Below are 16099 nucleotides of genomic sequence, written 5' to 3'. Positions count from 1 at the left end.
GCTAGATTATGAGTGGAGCTGTAGTTTGTACTCCCGTGTTAACTCTGCTAGAAGTAAGATTTTTTTGTGCGCGTCGGGTAGCGAGCGTATTACAAGTGGAAAGTAAAAAGCTTTCACACGTGTGCTAACCCAACATGCACAAAAAGCCGAACTTTCAATATCGCGACCACCCAACAAGTCGCACAAACCTGAAAGCGTTTTCTCAAGTGTGCTAAGATCATATGAAATAGCAATGTTGACAAGTACATGCAGATACTAATCCACGATGCAATACCAACAGTGAGGCTTCTGATTGGCTCCAAATTTATTCTGCAGCATAACAATGACCCCCAAACACACAGTGAAAGTCATTAAGAACTATCTTCAGCATAAAGAAAAACAAGGAGTCCTGGAAGTGTTGGTATGGCGCCCACAAAGACCTGATCACAGCAAACTTCTTGCCGGGTTCCTTAAAAAACTGTGTGCAAGTGTTCCTAGAAGAATTTATGCTGTTTTAAAGGCAAAAGTTGGTCGTATAAAATATTGGTTTGATTTAGATTTTTCTTCTCTTCATTCACTTTGCATTTTGTTAATTGATAAAAATAAACGTTTTCGGGTATACATATGCAGTAAATATTGTTGACTAAAATACCGGAGAGTGCCTTTCTTTATGGAGTAGTTGTGTATATTGGCTGGAGTGCAGAGTTGAGTGAGTGCTAGGTCCTCCTTTGGACTTATATATATATATATATATTCATATTAATATATGAATATATATGGAAATTTTAATGTTTTGTAACTTTGCAGGCTTATAGGAAATGCTATTTTGCACCAAATTCAAATGTTTATGTCAATTTAAAGAAAATGTAATGCTGAATTTAATACAAAAACAGAATGCAAATTATATGCAGTAGAAAAAAAGTTATGCAGGGAATACTGCAATCATGCTGAATATACTATAATGCACTTATGGTTTCAAAGAACTATCAGTATTTAGTAGGGTAGCCTTTATTCTTTAAAACCGCATCACAGCAACGTCTCATTGAGCCAGGTGTTCAGGTCAGGGCTGTTTCCTGGCCAGGTGAACAATGGAATGGACTTTGTTGTGAACCACTGATTGCATTTTTTTGCTTTGTGGCAGGGACTGAATCCTGCTGAAATAGAAATGGTGCATTGTTGGGAAAGAGATCCCTGATGAAAAGTAGCAGTTTTGGTTCCAGGATGGTGTCAATGTATTTTCTTTCGTTCAGCGTGCCTTCGATTACATAAAAGGCGGCAAACAACATTTGCTGCCATACATGTCCAAAATTATAACGCTTGTTGGTTGATTTACATTGGTCTCCATACAGTCAGGATGTAGCTCTTTTCCTACTCTACGTCTCACGTATTTTCGTCCATTACTACCAAATAAGGATATCTTACTTTCGTCACCCCAAATAACTTGCTTCCACTGATCGTCTGTTCTTTTGCCCACTGTAATAGTTTCTTTTGCTGCTGTAGATTCAGATATGGCCTTTTTCTCTGCATTCTACCTCTTAATACCATAGCTGATAGTCTGCTCCTTACCGTTGTGGAACCGACACAAACACCAGTTGAACACAGTTCGGCTCTGATATCCTCAGATGAAATTTTTCTGTCCTTTAGACACAGTCTTTTTATTTTTCTGTCATCAGTTGTTTTTGTGCACTTTTTTCGGCCTTTACCTGGTTTGTTTTTGAGTGACTTTGTTTCCTGATAACGTAAACAGTACTTTCGTACAGTAGATGTTGTCACTTATCCACCTACTTGCCTTGCAATTTCAGCATAAGAAAGACCCGATTCACGTAATAAAACAATCCTGGTCCTTTTCGTGGGTGACCAATCAAGTCTTTTCTTTGGTGCCATTGATGTACTTATTATCTACACAATAAATTTAAAGAAATACTAACAATATTCACACACTTCTGCTTCATGTACACCGCTAACAGACTTTCTTCTACAGAACAAACAGCAAAACTGACTTTCCTCAACTTCTCATAAGATGTATTGCAGTTACTGCCATTTGATTGGTCCCCAACACAAGGACTGTGATTGGCCAGTAGGATTTGCACTTAACATCCGCTTCTAAACTGAATCACACTTGTGTTTCTTTTTTAGACTAAAGTTAGCATAACTTTTTTTGTACTGCATACATTTGCATTCTGTTTTTTTGTTTATCGAATTCAGCATTAAATTATCGTTAAATTGACAAATAAACATTTGCATTTGGTACAAAATAACATTTCCTATAATCATACAAAGCTGCAAAACATTAAAATTTCAAAAAGTGTCCTAGAAGAATTGAGGTTGTTTTAAAGGCAAAGGGTGGTCATATCAAATATTGGTTTGATTTAGATTTTTCATCTGTTCACTCACTTTGCATTTTGTTAATTGATAAAAATAAACTATTAAAATTTCTATTTTTGAAAACATTCTTACTTTACAGCATTATTTCCCACCTGCCTAAAACGTTTGCACACTACAGTGTGTGTGTGTATATAATATATATACTGTATATATACATGCACACTTTTTAATAAACAGGAAAATACATTGATTTTATATGTCCCTGATGTTTGCAATCATTTTATGTACTCACTAGTCAGGACAAGAAATTCTTTTACTACAATTTTTCCTGCCTACTTATTTTACTGATAATAACCTCAAATCCAGGAAATTAAAATCAAGCACTTTGAAGCAAGTAGTGCCACCACTAGTACTTGTGCCCAAGGTAAATACAAAAATATGCTTTTCAAAATCAAATCTTATTTTGGGATAGATCATCTAACCTGTAAAGTTTCTTTGTAACAAGTCAGTTGTGAGGGAAGAGGTTAATATTATCTTGTGAGTTAGTTTTGAATTTTAAATCCCTAGAGTGTGGGAAGAATACATAGAAAAACTTAATTAGGTTTCACACAGTGGTTCATGCTTGATGGGAAATTAAGTACTACATAAGCAACTTTCACCACTTTTATACAGAACATTTAGCAGTCCCCTCTCATCTCTGACTGCGCCCCCCTCTGCACGGACAGTCGGCTGTGAATCGCTTGCCTTTCACACCACAGGTCCGGACACAGTGGAAGAGAGCTGCCCCGTTGGGGACGGACTCCGGCCGGAGAGAGCCCGCACTGAGGAGGGCGCCATGATGTGTTTTTACATGGACCTTTAAGTAGGAGGCGGAGGAGAAACCTAAACAAGATAAAAGCAGGTGAGACGCTGCCACAGGAAGACAGACCTCCAACTGCTCTCTGACTAACAGCCCTAAACAAATTACTGCACACTGTAAATGCCCTGACCTGAAGGGGGCATTCCATAGTACACTTCAATAAATATACATAATATATAAATAATAAAAACTTTTTTTATAAAGACAGCGTATACTTTTCTCTGCAAAAACATTTCATACTCTGAAATATAACATTTGTTTATGATCATTTATTACAGTGTATAGTTTCTGACTTTAGCAAAGAGTTGTGGCTTCTGAAGATTTTCACATTATCTGATATAGTATATTTGCAAAAGCTTTACAAACCTTTGCATAGACCACTGTTCCAAGGTCCATCAACTGCACATATAACCAGTGCCTGCTCAATGACAAACTACTTTTATAATGACAGCCAAACACACAAATAATACTAGCTCAGTGATTGCTCTAGACTTACAGTCTACTCAATGACTGGCTACAAAATCCTTTCCAATGATCTAAAACACAGCCATCTTGCAACTCACCTTTCACATGGACTATGACATTTCAGTATACTTGTTACACCACAATCTACTCTCTAAACTACTCTCAGACCCCCCCTGCTCCATATCTAAATACTCTTATACTAAACTTCTGCTTTCTCACTGACTACTTTAATCCTATCTCATCCTCTCATACCAACTACTCTCAGTCTTATCTTCTGTGCTCACTACTTTCATGCCCTTCTTTTTTTTCCAAAGCACTGTTCTTAGACCCATGTCCTGCTATCTCAGTCTCATCTCATATTTTTGGCCTTGTTCCATTCCTGGCATCAGTATTCATGTACAGCATTGTCTATGTGTTTCATTTTTTTTTAACCATCATGCTAATTTGTCCCAGTGTTTAACTATTGGTTTATTCCATTTAACACAGTGTAACTGTCTGTTCTATAATCTGGTTTTGTTTGTTTCTCAACTTCATTTGTCTACCATTATCATTTGCTTAGCTTCAAATCAATTAATTCCATGCAAATCCAGCTGCTGCCTTCATCAGCATTTCAGATGCTATAAATGCCTTTGAACAATGTCCTTTAGTTGGGATATAGCTGATTTTCAGGATTATTTCTTCAGTTACAAATAAATTCCATGATGATCCTCAGTGGACAGCCTAGGCAGAGTAGGCTCACTCGGGACAAATTGGTGGAGAACAAGATTGTAGAATTCAAGTCATTCAAATTGTAGGTTCCGAGGTAGACAGCAGAAAAGAAGACTGCCTAGTAACAAAACGAATGGAACTATAATAAGACAGTTCCTCCAGTCTTCTTAGGGCCTTTGAAATCCAGAGTCTATGCAGATCAGTCTTTATAGTTATTCTCTTTCTTATAAGGAGTGAGTTCAACACCAAAAACCTAATTTCTGCTCTACTATAAAGTTACTGGTTATTCCAATAGTGCTTGCTGTGTGGGACTACTTTTTGCAAGCACTGCTGATGGGGCTAATTCTCTTTTGATTAATTTATGAATTCCTTTACAGTGGGATACTTCAGGTAGTACAAGTACAAGCAATCACTAATTTTATTATATGAAGCCTACACCCTTCACTATAAATCCATATTAAAAATAGCCTATTCAAGTTTTGGTACATTCACAATTTATTATCTGGGTGTGTCTTAACTTATTACCTATAACCTTGAAATAAACTGGAAATCAAAACAAGCAGAGTTTTTTCATCAGTTTTTGTAATAAACATCGCACATTTTCAAATCTGAATCTGCTTATGCATAAGCTAACATCTCAGTTTAATCCCCTACCTGGGAGTTGGGAGGTATTTCAGTAGGAGCATAGTAAGGCACAGGGTTAATGACAATGGGATAGAGTTGTGGTAAGAAATACTAATTATTACATGGTTGCAGTTAGAGTTAATGCAATATAACACTGGGATGTATTTTATATAGGTACCTATGATATAGCTTTTGGGGTCATGGCAACCAGCTATTTTTAGTGACCTATCTATATCAATCTGTTGCATAATTAACATCTTCATAATAAAAGGACAATGATTTAACACCTACTCAGAATTTCAAAAAAAAAATTTCTAACAGATTTTTTTTCTCTCCAGTATTCCAGCCCCCTGTATCATGTGACAGACATCAGCCAATCACAGACTTCTATACGTATACCCTGTGAGCTTTTGCACATGCTCAGTAAGGTCTTGTTCCCCAAAAAGTGTGAATATTAAAACTCTGTGCAAAATTTGATAATGGAAGTAAATTGGAAAGTTTCTTAAAACTGCATGCTCTTTCTGAATCATAAAAGTTTATTTTGACTTGAGTGTCCCTTAAAGGGACAGTTTATTGAAAAACATGCTCCCCTCTAATTTGTTCCCAATGATCCACTTTACCTGCTGGATTGTATTAAATTATTTACAAGTATTTTCATTACCCTTATATAGGCTTTTAACATAGTTAATTTAGACTGGGGTATCCCCACCTATCAGGCCAAGCTGTGTAAACACAGCCAGCAGAAGAAATTACACTCCCAGAAGGGCATAGAAGAGATAAAGTAATGAAATGTTAATTTTCCATCGTTCCCTCCAAGTATTGGTGATTGGTTTATGGACAGATATACAATAAAGAAGGATGTGATACACTTGGGACCCCATTATATATGGATGTTATACTTTATCTTCCATTTTATTTCATGGATAAAATTCAGCAAAAAACTTACTTCCAGCACAGTTAGCGATCAGACGGGAGCGTTAAATACCGATCCACTTCTAATGTGGCCCTTAATTTTATATTAATTTTGCAGACCATTACTGAAAGACACTCTAAGATAAGACTCTCCAATAAAAAAAATTAAAAAATGTCAATTAAAGACACTAAATTTGCTGTGAATTACAATTAGCTCCTGCTTAGGATCTTAGCTTAAAACCTATGTTCTTAACCTTCTTAATTCTTCTTCAACGCCCATTGTTCATCAAAGAGAAGAGTATGAAGTGGAAGACGTTGTAAAGATGTAAACAGTCTTCAGAAAATAGTATATTGGAAAGGTTTTTGTCCTAAGAAGCTTCCGGGGGAACTGACAAGTAAGTTATCTAAATGCTCTTCATTCAGGCTCAAATCTGCCCAAATCCATTTATTGTTTACAGCTTTGCTTTCTCTGGTTGACTTGATGCCTCTCTACTGATTTATGCATCTGATCTTGGCTTCCTGAAACTAATTACTGTGACAAACTGATGGCAACTAAATTCCTCTTGTGCTTTCTAACTGCTTTAGAACCATCTAATTTTGACTGCTTTCTCCAATTTGTTTCATGTTCTTTAACCAACTACTCTCAGATCCATACCTAACTCTCTAGAACTAGCTAGCTACTCTCTGACTGACTACTTTGAGACCCATCTCTGGCTTTCTCATTGACTACTCCCAGACCCATTTGATGTTTACTGACTCTTAATATACCTCATTTTCCAACACCAATTGAGTGCTAGCTGGCAATATATTCTCTCAAATACATTTACTGTGTGAAAACCAAAACATATAGACCATCTCCTGCAAATTCTGACTTTTTCACCTGGCAACTGTTACCAGGTGTTCTGTTACTCAGTCGTCTACAGATCCCTGATCCACAGACCAGTCATGGTGCAGTATCCACAAGTTCCAAACTAGTGTACTTTTCTCAGACAAAACAATTACCCATTGGCCATCTGCTCTCACCATATGCTATCATGCATTAAAAACCCTGTTTCCTGACTATAACTAGACTAAAAGTATGTTCAAAACACACACAAAAACGATAGATTCACCAAAAACAGTTTCTCTAACAGACTGCTTTAATATATTATTTTTTTCACTGAATAATACATTTAAGCCACACTCACAGTGTTATCACTAACTAACTGTTCCTGGTCCATGTCACTTTTGATAACCACCATTAAAGACATCTTCTTTATGTTCATAATCCCATTATTTTTATATGTGTAGTAAATACCTGTGTATTATACATTTATACCAAGATGCAATTAACACCATATCCGTGTAGATGGTAAATACCACCAGCAATGCATAAACGCTTAACTTGTGTGGTTCACTATCATATAAGCACTTTATTGTTTCTATTCCAATGAAACAGATACTCATCCACTGTGCTATAGCCCCAGCCAATGCAATAAAAATACAGATTAGCGTATCATTTAATATCAGGAATGCAGGCTAACTATACCCAGTTAAGCTCCCCCAGCTCTTTAAAAAAACGATAGATGACAATTAAGAGAAACTAAAGGGGCTGCATTTACTGCCACATGCCTATCTTAAATTCCTTGATTACCGTGATCACAGGACAATTTAGTTACCTCGGTTACAGATTGAACAGAAGTTGCTGGGGCCTTCGCTATGCTTCTTCAGGTGGTCTGCCATATAAGCCGCCCTCAGGTATTTCCCACACACCTGGCATGGCACCTTGTCTTCATGGCATGCTAAGTGTGAGCGTAGCCGGTCGCGTGTGGCGAAGGATGCGTTGCATGTCTGCAGTGGACAGGAATAAATCAGATTTTAGCCTATGTGATGTCTCATGTAAAGCTTCCAATGTGTATAATTTATATTTCATCTATGTTGTATGAGAATTTGTCAGTGGTCAGGAAATATACCTGTACATTCAAGAGATATTGGTGCAAAAAAAAAATACTGATACAAATATATACTGGAATAAATACAACAAAACAAAGCAGAATATTTGAAAAGACACACAAATTTATGAATGAGATGTACTCAGATTAACAGCAGCAAACTGGCACAAATATTCACAAAGACATTGGCTGATACACTAACACACACACACAGAGTGTTCACTAATTATGGTATATTGGCAATAGTATCAACTTTCTAATTTATGGTTAATCAGGCATTTGCTACATAGAGGAATATTCAACACATACAACCTGATGAGTGTGTATTATGTGAGATATTGGCTTGGAATGTTATGTGATGGAATTGATGTTATCTGGGGTGGCTGGGGCAAGCACTATGGCACCTTCTTACCACCAAGGTACCCAGGATATGCTGTAATATAGCATCATGCCAACAAATTAGCAACGTTGCAGTGGACATTATTTTTTCATTTAACTGTTTTATTAATGTTGTTTGCACATTTTACAACTTAATTTTCATTTGTACATTACTGCAAAAATAAACAATTGAATATGTTTGTCGTTATTGTCACATTTCTAACAATTTGTTTTATTATTCTTTATTATTTCTTATAAGGAGCAGGAATTGGGGAAGGGAATGATCAATATAGCTTAACAATACAGTTTATTTGTGGTGGCTGTGTAGAAACTTAATTATTTTGTTCCCTGTTTATTTGGATACCACTTAATCAAAATGTACCTATAGTATCAATAGTTATTCACACAAGTTAAAGCTGTATTTGTGTGGGGGTTTTATGTATAGTGGGTATTAGTAGGGTTCCGGATCTCCAATTCATCGGGTTAAGAATATGATGTTTAATATATAGTCTGCTCTACCCATATAGCTATAATGTATTTTTTTCTAGTGTAAGGACGTTCTTCTTCATGTAACCATTGTAGTTGAGTCGGTGTTTGCTGTTTTTTCCAAAGCCTTGGTATTAATCTTTTCGCACAATTGTACAGTGAACATTTTTATGTCTGTAAATTGATGTGATCTGCATTACCACCATACATTCAGAACTTGTGGTAACAATACGTGAGATTTTGCTAAGGCCATTAGAGTAAAATGCCCTTGCACATCCATAATCGGGCACTGATTATTGCTTGTACAAAGTTACTAACAGATTCTTGCACATCTACTTTCACACTGCATATTAACAAGCAGACGTAATACCAGTTCAAAGTGGCTTCACTGGCTTCCAAAGTAATGAAATAAAACGGAGTTGTCACAAACATACACTCACTAAGACCTAAAGGGACATTAAAGTCACTTTTTATATAAAAGTAATATATATTAGCAATGAAGCATTGCATAGCAAAAGCTATATGTACACAATGAATGTTTTATGAGCATTCAAAACGGTAATTTCATTAACAACATTTACATTATTTTGCAGTCCAGGAACATAACACCTGAATAACCTCTTGAATATGTTTATCTTATCTCCTCTGTTGTGGCCATTAAGGAACAGATATAAATTAGCTGCGGCAATGATCATGCAAACACTGTGTAGAAGCAGTCCAGCCTCTCCAGGGCAGTGGAAAAACACACTTTTCAGAGGTAAATTAGAAGAAAAGCAAGCAAAGTCAATAATGATAATAAATAAAGTTTGGGTTTTTTAAACTATGTATCATTACCTATTTTAAGTGTACATTTATTTTGAGTTTAATGTCCCTTTAATGGAACAAAACCAGGCACAAACCCCTGTACAATCACACTCACGTGTTATCTTCAGCTGAATCCATTAAACCACCAGTCCCACTTTCTTGGTCTACAAAGTACTGCTCAAGTTATTTTAATGATAAATTACCTGTCCTCTTCCTCTCTGCTGCTCACTCGGCACTTCACCGGAAAATCCTTTTACAGTTTTCTAGTTTGGAGAAAAATGTGTGTAAAATCATATTTTGCATTTTAGTGAACAGCTGAACTCTTAAAATGTCCCAACCCTGTCATGTTCAGTCTATCACTGTAATCTAAGCAGAAATGACATGGGTTTTAATGTGGTCTGTACATTTTTTATTGAAGTTTGTTTTTAAAAGGACATTAAACACAAATTGTAAACTACATGACTATGAACCTTCATGTCTGATAATAATTTTGCAATAAAAACCGCAGCTTTATTTTGTAATCACAAACTAATACACAGATATAGCATGAACTCTGTTTGCACATGTGCAGCTAAAGAAACAGACTGGGGTAACCTGCCTCCTTTATCTTCCCTTAAGGTGACTTAGCACTGATTCAACTTAGGTACTTAGTAATCATTTAATTAAAGGGTATTTAAACAGACATATATTCTTTTATATTCTCCATCTAATAGCTAAATACAAATATATATTTAAAAAGGGACACTCAATCAACATTAAACTTTCATTATTCAGATAGAGCACGCCATTTTAAACAACTTTCCAATTTACGTCCATTAACAAAATATGCAGTCTTTTTATATTTAAACTTTTTGAGTCACCAGCTCCTACTGAGCATGTGCAAGAATAAGTGTGTATGCATTTGTGAATGGCTGATAGCCGTCACATGGTACGTGTATGCATTTGTGATTGGCTGATGGCTGTCACATGGTACAGGGGGAGTGGAAAAAGACACATACTACTCATTTGAAGTTCAGACTAAGTGCTATTGCATTGTCTTGTTATCTTGCATTTATTTGTTGATTATGCAAATTCACTGTGTTAACTAGTCTTTTAAGTATTTACAATAATATTCACACAAACTACAAAGTATGCCCACTGGTATAGAAAAGAATGATTTTTGATTCAAAACTGGTAATCCACCTTTTAATAGCAAGTGACTGCAGAGAAGGTTAGGGGGAAGGTAAACAAAAGCTCACAGAAATCAGCTAAAAGTACTAACCCAAGCCTTCCTGGGAGAATGTGGAACAAGCTACATTTTCATATGTACTTTACAGCATAAGGCAGCAAAATAAATAATGAATGTATATTGAAATAATGTTTCACTTGCAATAATAAAGTTTTAAGCATTGTTGAAATGTCAAGTTTAAAGTCAAGTCTTGTGAACTGGATCAGACGCCTGTGTTTTGACCTGATGTTTTTATGCAAGTTGTATATAAAAATTGTAGTTTACATGTGACTCAGTTTTAATCAATTATTGTATGGAAAATAATATGTTTGTATTAATGATAAATTAGTTTATCTTGTTTAATAGTAACAAAATATATAATCTTTATTTCCTAATTCTGACTGTAACACAGAAATCAGTTATATGCTAAACATATAGACAGAATTCTGAATAGCATATTTTCTGCTCTTCTGAGTTCTTCAGAGTTGATTAGAGCTATTTTGTTACACTGCTTTTTCTATTCACGTGAGACACTCTGGGGCTTTGTTTATTACAGTCATAGGAAATGGCAGTCTGTTTTACAGAATACAAGAACTAATCTGCAGTGTGGCACCACTAGAGACTATTAATATGTGAATTTGCAATTGAATTACAAATCACTAGTATGTGTAAGAAAGAAGCATTTCCCAGCCAGAAAAAAAAGCTTTGCAGAGGAGATGCCCGGAGGATAACAATTTTCTGCCCTATTTGGAAAAACTGAAAACATAATACAAGTAAATCTCTAGCCTATTCCTCGTCCCCAAGTGTGACACTTATTCTCTAGGGTAGCGTTTGGTTCTGGATGGTCGTATAGCGCACGTGAGTAGTCACCATCTTGTTATGCCAGTGACTTCACAGGCACACAATGAGAATGCAGTCCCCACCTTCTGTTTCCCATCCTCCTACCCATCTAGATTTCCCCTGTATTTGTCTGTAAAATGTTGTCTTATATAGTATTGTTTCTCTGTTGTACTTTTATCTTTGTACCCATGGGCAGCGCTGCAGAATCTGTTGGCGCTTTATAAATAAAGAATAATAATACAACCACTTGTGTACAAACCTTGACCATACTGACAGGATTTCAAATGATCAATGCTCCGAGGCATTTTACGTGGAATTACATTTTTTAACTACTAGAGAAAAAGAAACTTTGAGATTAAGTATAGTATGAATGAACCAACATACATAGTTTAATAGATTCTCTAGGTTGACACATAAAGCTATTTGTGTTTAATGTCCATTTAAGTTAATATTTTTCATGTAGTTCCAGAGGATTTATACTAAATTATGGATCTGTTTCAGTAAAAAAAATGTGTGTGTGATATGTGGTATAAAGATTGAAGTACGTGACAACATAAAGTGGGACTGGTGCTTTAAAAGTCACACAGACTAAAGCTCTGAGCTTCTCTCTCAGTCTCGCAGGAGAAAGACCATAAGCCCCTCTCATACCTCACACTTATGAGGTCGTTCTGACGTGTGAACTTGCTTAATGTGTCCGTTCAGATGATCTGGCCTGTGGAAAAAACAGAGAACACACAATGGGAGCCTTTGGATATTACATTTATTACCTTATATATTTCAACAAAATGTCTAAAAGTGTATTAGCCAGAAGTATCATAGCATGAGAGCTAAAACACATAAGAGAAAAAGATGAAAGAGTAACAAAGCCTTTGCTATACACTGCCAATGTTTTTGAATGTGCAATGGCAAGCAATAATAGTTAAAGGGACATGAAACCCAATATTTTTCTTTCATGATTCAGATTAAGCATAACATTTTAAACACCATTCCCGTTTACTTCTATTATCTAAATTGCTTAATTCTCTTTGTATCTTTTGTTGAAAGAGAAACAATGCACTACTGGGAGCTAGCTGAACACATCTGGTGAGCCAATGACAAGAGGAATATATGTGCAGTTATCAATTAGCAGCTAGCTCCCAGTAGGGCAATCTACACAACAAATGGGTGAGCGCTAATAAATAGCTAGTAATAACCTCAATGATATATGAGCATATAAATACAATTAGAATTGCCAGCAATTTGGCATATTAAAGGAAAGTTCAATTTCAGATTAAAAAGTGTATCTTTCTTCCCAACGATGGCAGCCTCCTCCTCACCAACAATGGTCCAGAGATGCTATATAAAAGACAAAACAAAGGGGCGCCTCATGTGTAGTATCATCAAATAAGCACAAAGCCACAGAAAAAAAGCCAAATGGGTACTCACAAGGCTCTGGTGGAGCACACCTATGTGCTTGTAGGGACAGGCTGCAGATTTCATCAGGTGTGACAGCTCACCCACAGAGGATATCAGTCATTAAATGTTAGATGAGCACACTTATGTGCTAGTAGGAGCAAGCTGGCATATTATGGTAAGGTGTGTCAGCTCACCACCAAGGGACTTTTCCTTAGTATGCAATATCCAAAAGTGGCAGACTTCTGTGTGTTAGGTTCCACTTCAAGCAGGTGCAGGCAGGTAAAATCACTCACAAGAGTATTTTTACAAATTAATAAATACTATTTATTAAAAACAAATTAAAATAAATGTACAAAGGAGTGAACTAGGGGCATACAGTCAAGCCCCCTGTAAATGCAAAACGTTTCTTGGCTCATATGCTCATATGGTGGTGAGCTGACACACCTTACCATAATATGCCAGCTTGCTCCTACTAGCACATAAGTGTGCTCATCTAACATTTAATGACTGATATCCTCTGTGAGTGAGCTGTCACACCTGATGAAATCTGCAGCCTGTCCCTACAAGCAAATAGGTGTGCTCCACCAGAGCCTTGTGAGTACCCATTTGGCTTTTTTCTGTGGCTTATTTGATGTTACTACACATGAGGCGCCCCTTTGTTTTGTCTTTTACCCAGTAGGGCACCTGAGCCTACCCAGATATACTTTTCAACAAAGGATACCAAAAAAACAAAGCAAATTAGAAAAGTGAAGTAAATTGCAATATTGTTTAAAATGGAATGCTCTATATGAATCATGAAAAAAGGGTTTATGGTACTTTAATAATATCTGTTAAAAAGAGAAAGCAGTACTTCGGATTGTGCGCTAACTCAACACTTAACCAATAACTAGTAATACAGGAGAAATGTGCCTGCTACTACTGCTTCATATTTAAAGTATAGGTTTGCGCTATATAAGTATCGGGTCACGGTGCATTAAACATTTTTTGGTAAAGCATTTTAACCAACAACTTTTAATACCAGTTGTGCTTTATTATTTGTGCAAGGCTGAGTTCAGAATAACGTGCCAGGTGTTATCAGTTGTAGTGGTTAAATAATTAATAGTAGCTCCCAAACAATACACTATGTGATCTAGCTGGTGATTGGTCGCTATGCACATATGCCTCTTGTAATTGGCTTACCAGATGTGTTCAGCTAGGTCCCAGTAGTGCATTATTGCTCTAGAGATGACTTGAATTATGAGTTTAATCCCTTTTGTAGGAGATAAATACATGGTCATTTGCAAGCCACAGTGCCGTAATAAAATGCCCTAACACATTCTAGATTATATCTTTGCACTTAATTGTACCTTTAACCCCTTTATCCTAAGGGATGTATATACACACCATGCAGTACATTGCCTATCGTGTATATACGTCCGAGCTGCAGGAAGCTCCAGCAGTCTCGGCTGTAAAGTCCCTGAGCTCCAGGCATCTGCCTGCATATGGAACCAGAACCGTCTGTAACGATCATCTGCTGGTGCCAGCAGGAGGTGTGAGAGGGAAAGCGGGTGGGCGGTCCAGCAGCAGAGGGGGAGGGAGTGGGATGGGTCCTAAGCTTCTATATAAAAATATGAAGGGAGAGGGAGGAATGGGGAGCTACACTACAGAAACAAATGTGGGGTGAGAGGGTAGGACACCCTAGCTAATGATTGCCGGAGGGAGTGGAAGTGGGGGACCACTACACTACAGAAAAAAACAAACATGTATGTACAGGTATTGTCAGACAGCTGCCAGTACTAAAGATGTCTGTAATTAGTTGGAGGGGGAAGGTTGAGGAGGATCTCTACACCTCAGAATAAACAAATATATATATATATAAGATGGTGTGACCAATGGGGATGAGGGAGGGAAGAGAGCTGCTTGGGAGGTGTCAGGTGGGAGGGTAATCTCTAGATTGCAGCTAAAATTAACATTACAAGCTACCTTATTAACCCCTTCACTGCCGGGAATAATAGAAGTGTGGTGCGCAGCTACAATAAGTGGCATTATATTTACCAAAAACCAATGGCGAAGCTATGTATGTCTGCTATTTATATATCCTAGGGAAGTATTTACAATCATTTGTGTTATGATTGCACAAGCTGTATGTAAATAATTTAAGTGAGAAACCCAAAGTTTGTGAAAAAATTAAAAAAAAAATCTTATATAATTACTTTTGGCGGTGAAATGGTTGCATAAAATATACCAAAATGGGCCTAGATCAATACCTTGGGTTGTCTACTTAAATATTTATATATATTTTTGACAGGTAAATTAAAAAAAAAAAACAAGTCTCAATTTCTGTTTAAATGGAGTGATAGCAAAAATGCTAAAAAAAATTCTGTTATTCTCTGAAATTCCCAGTAGTGAAGGGGTTAATACTAGGATTGAAAGCGCTATGAGGAGAGGTTAGCCAAATCTGGCCTGTTTACTCGAGAAAAGGGACACACAATTATAATTACTTTATAGAAATTGAGAGTTGGCAGGAGAGCTGTTTATTCCAAGAAAAAAGTTTTTGACAAAAGGTCACACTTTAAAGCTAAAGGAAAAGCGATTAAAAGGTTTTTCCTCGGTAAGAGCAATCACAATGTGGAACTTTGCCTGATGAGGTTGCAGCTGACAATACAAGAGACAGCTTTAAAGGGGGCTTAAATATATTTTGTGCTTATAACAAACTCCACAGTTATGACTGTTAAATAGCTGGGGGGGGGGGTTATAAAATAATTGAATATTTTAAACACATGACTGTTTAATCTGAGCTATGCAGTTATTTTATGTAAATAACATGTTTGTGCTAATGATACATTAGTTTATATTGTTTTATTTCCTGACGTAAGTTAATCATGTTGTAACACAGACATTGGTTATACATTAAACTTATAGACAGAAGTCTGAATGGCTTTAAAAGTTAAACTCAATGGATGATTTGTCTTCTTTCAACCTCATCTACTATGTTACTATGCAAGACTGGTTGCTAAACAGAGATTTACAGAGGGGCAGTATAAAACAGAATGAAAGACTCATAAAAATGTTCCTCAGAGGGAGAATATCTTTAAATGAACAATGAACTCAGGCAAGCAGCTGATAGAAGTTAATTGTATGCAGCTGCAGGAACACCCTCTTTAAATGGCTTGATCTCTCTCTCACCCCCAATGGGAGGCTAAATAT

General features: G+C 36.5%; 1 protein-coding gene across 4 annotated transcripts in view; it reads right to left on the bottom strand.

The window, feature by feature from the left end:
• PATZ1 (POZ/BTB and AT hook containing zinc finger 1) overlaps nt 1-16099 on the bottom strand; it is a 33211-nt gene that overhangs the window by 2267 nt on the left and 14845 nt on the right. The window contains exons 3-6 of one of the 4 annotated variants that reach the window (XM_053702025.1): nt 12167-12230; nt 9675-9734; nt 7531-7702; nt 3049-3186 (exon numbers count right to left, since the gene is read on the bottom strand). In XM_053702025.1, the coding sequence (XP_053558000.1) occupies nt 3049-3186; nt 7531-7702; nt 9675-9734; nt 12167-12230 (434 nt within the window). The remainder of the gene's footprint in view (nt 1-3048; nt 3187-7530; nt 7703-9674; nt 9735-12166; nt 12231-16099) is intronic. The other 3 variants (XM_053702027.1, XM_053702026.1, XM_053702028.1) reach the window with 3 other exon arrangements.

The sequence above is a fragment of the Bombina bombina genome, chromosome 2, assembly GCF_027579735.1.
Source record: "Bombina bombina isolate aBomBom1 chromosome 2, aBomBom1.pri, whole genome shotgun sequence".
Taxonomy (NCBI): Eukaryota; Metazoa; Chordata; class Amphibia; order Anura; family Bombinatoridae; genus Bombina; species Bombina bombina.
This window is presented reverse-complemented; position numbering and strand designations above follow the sequence as displayed.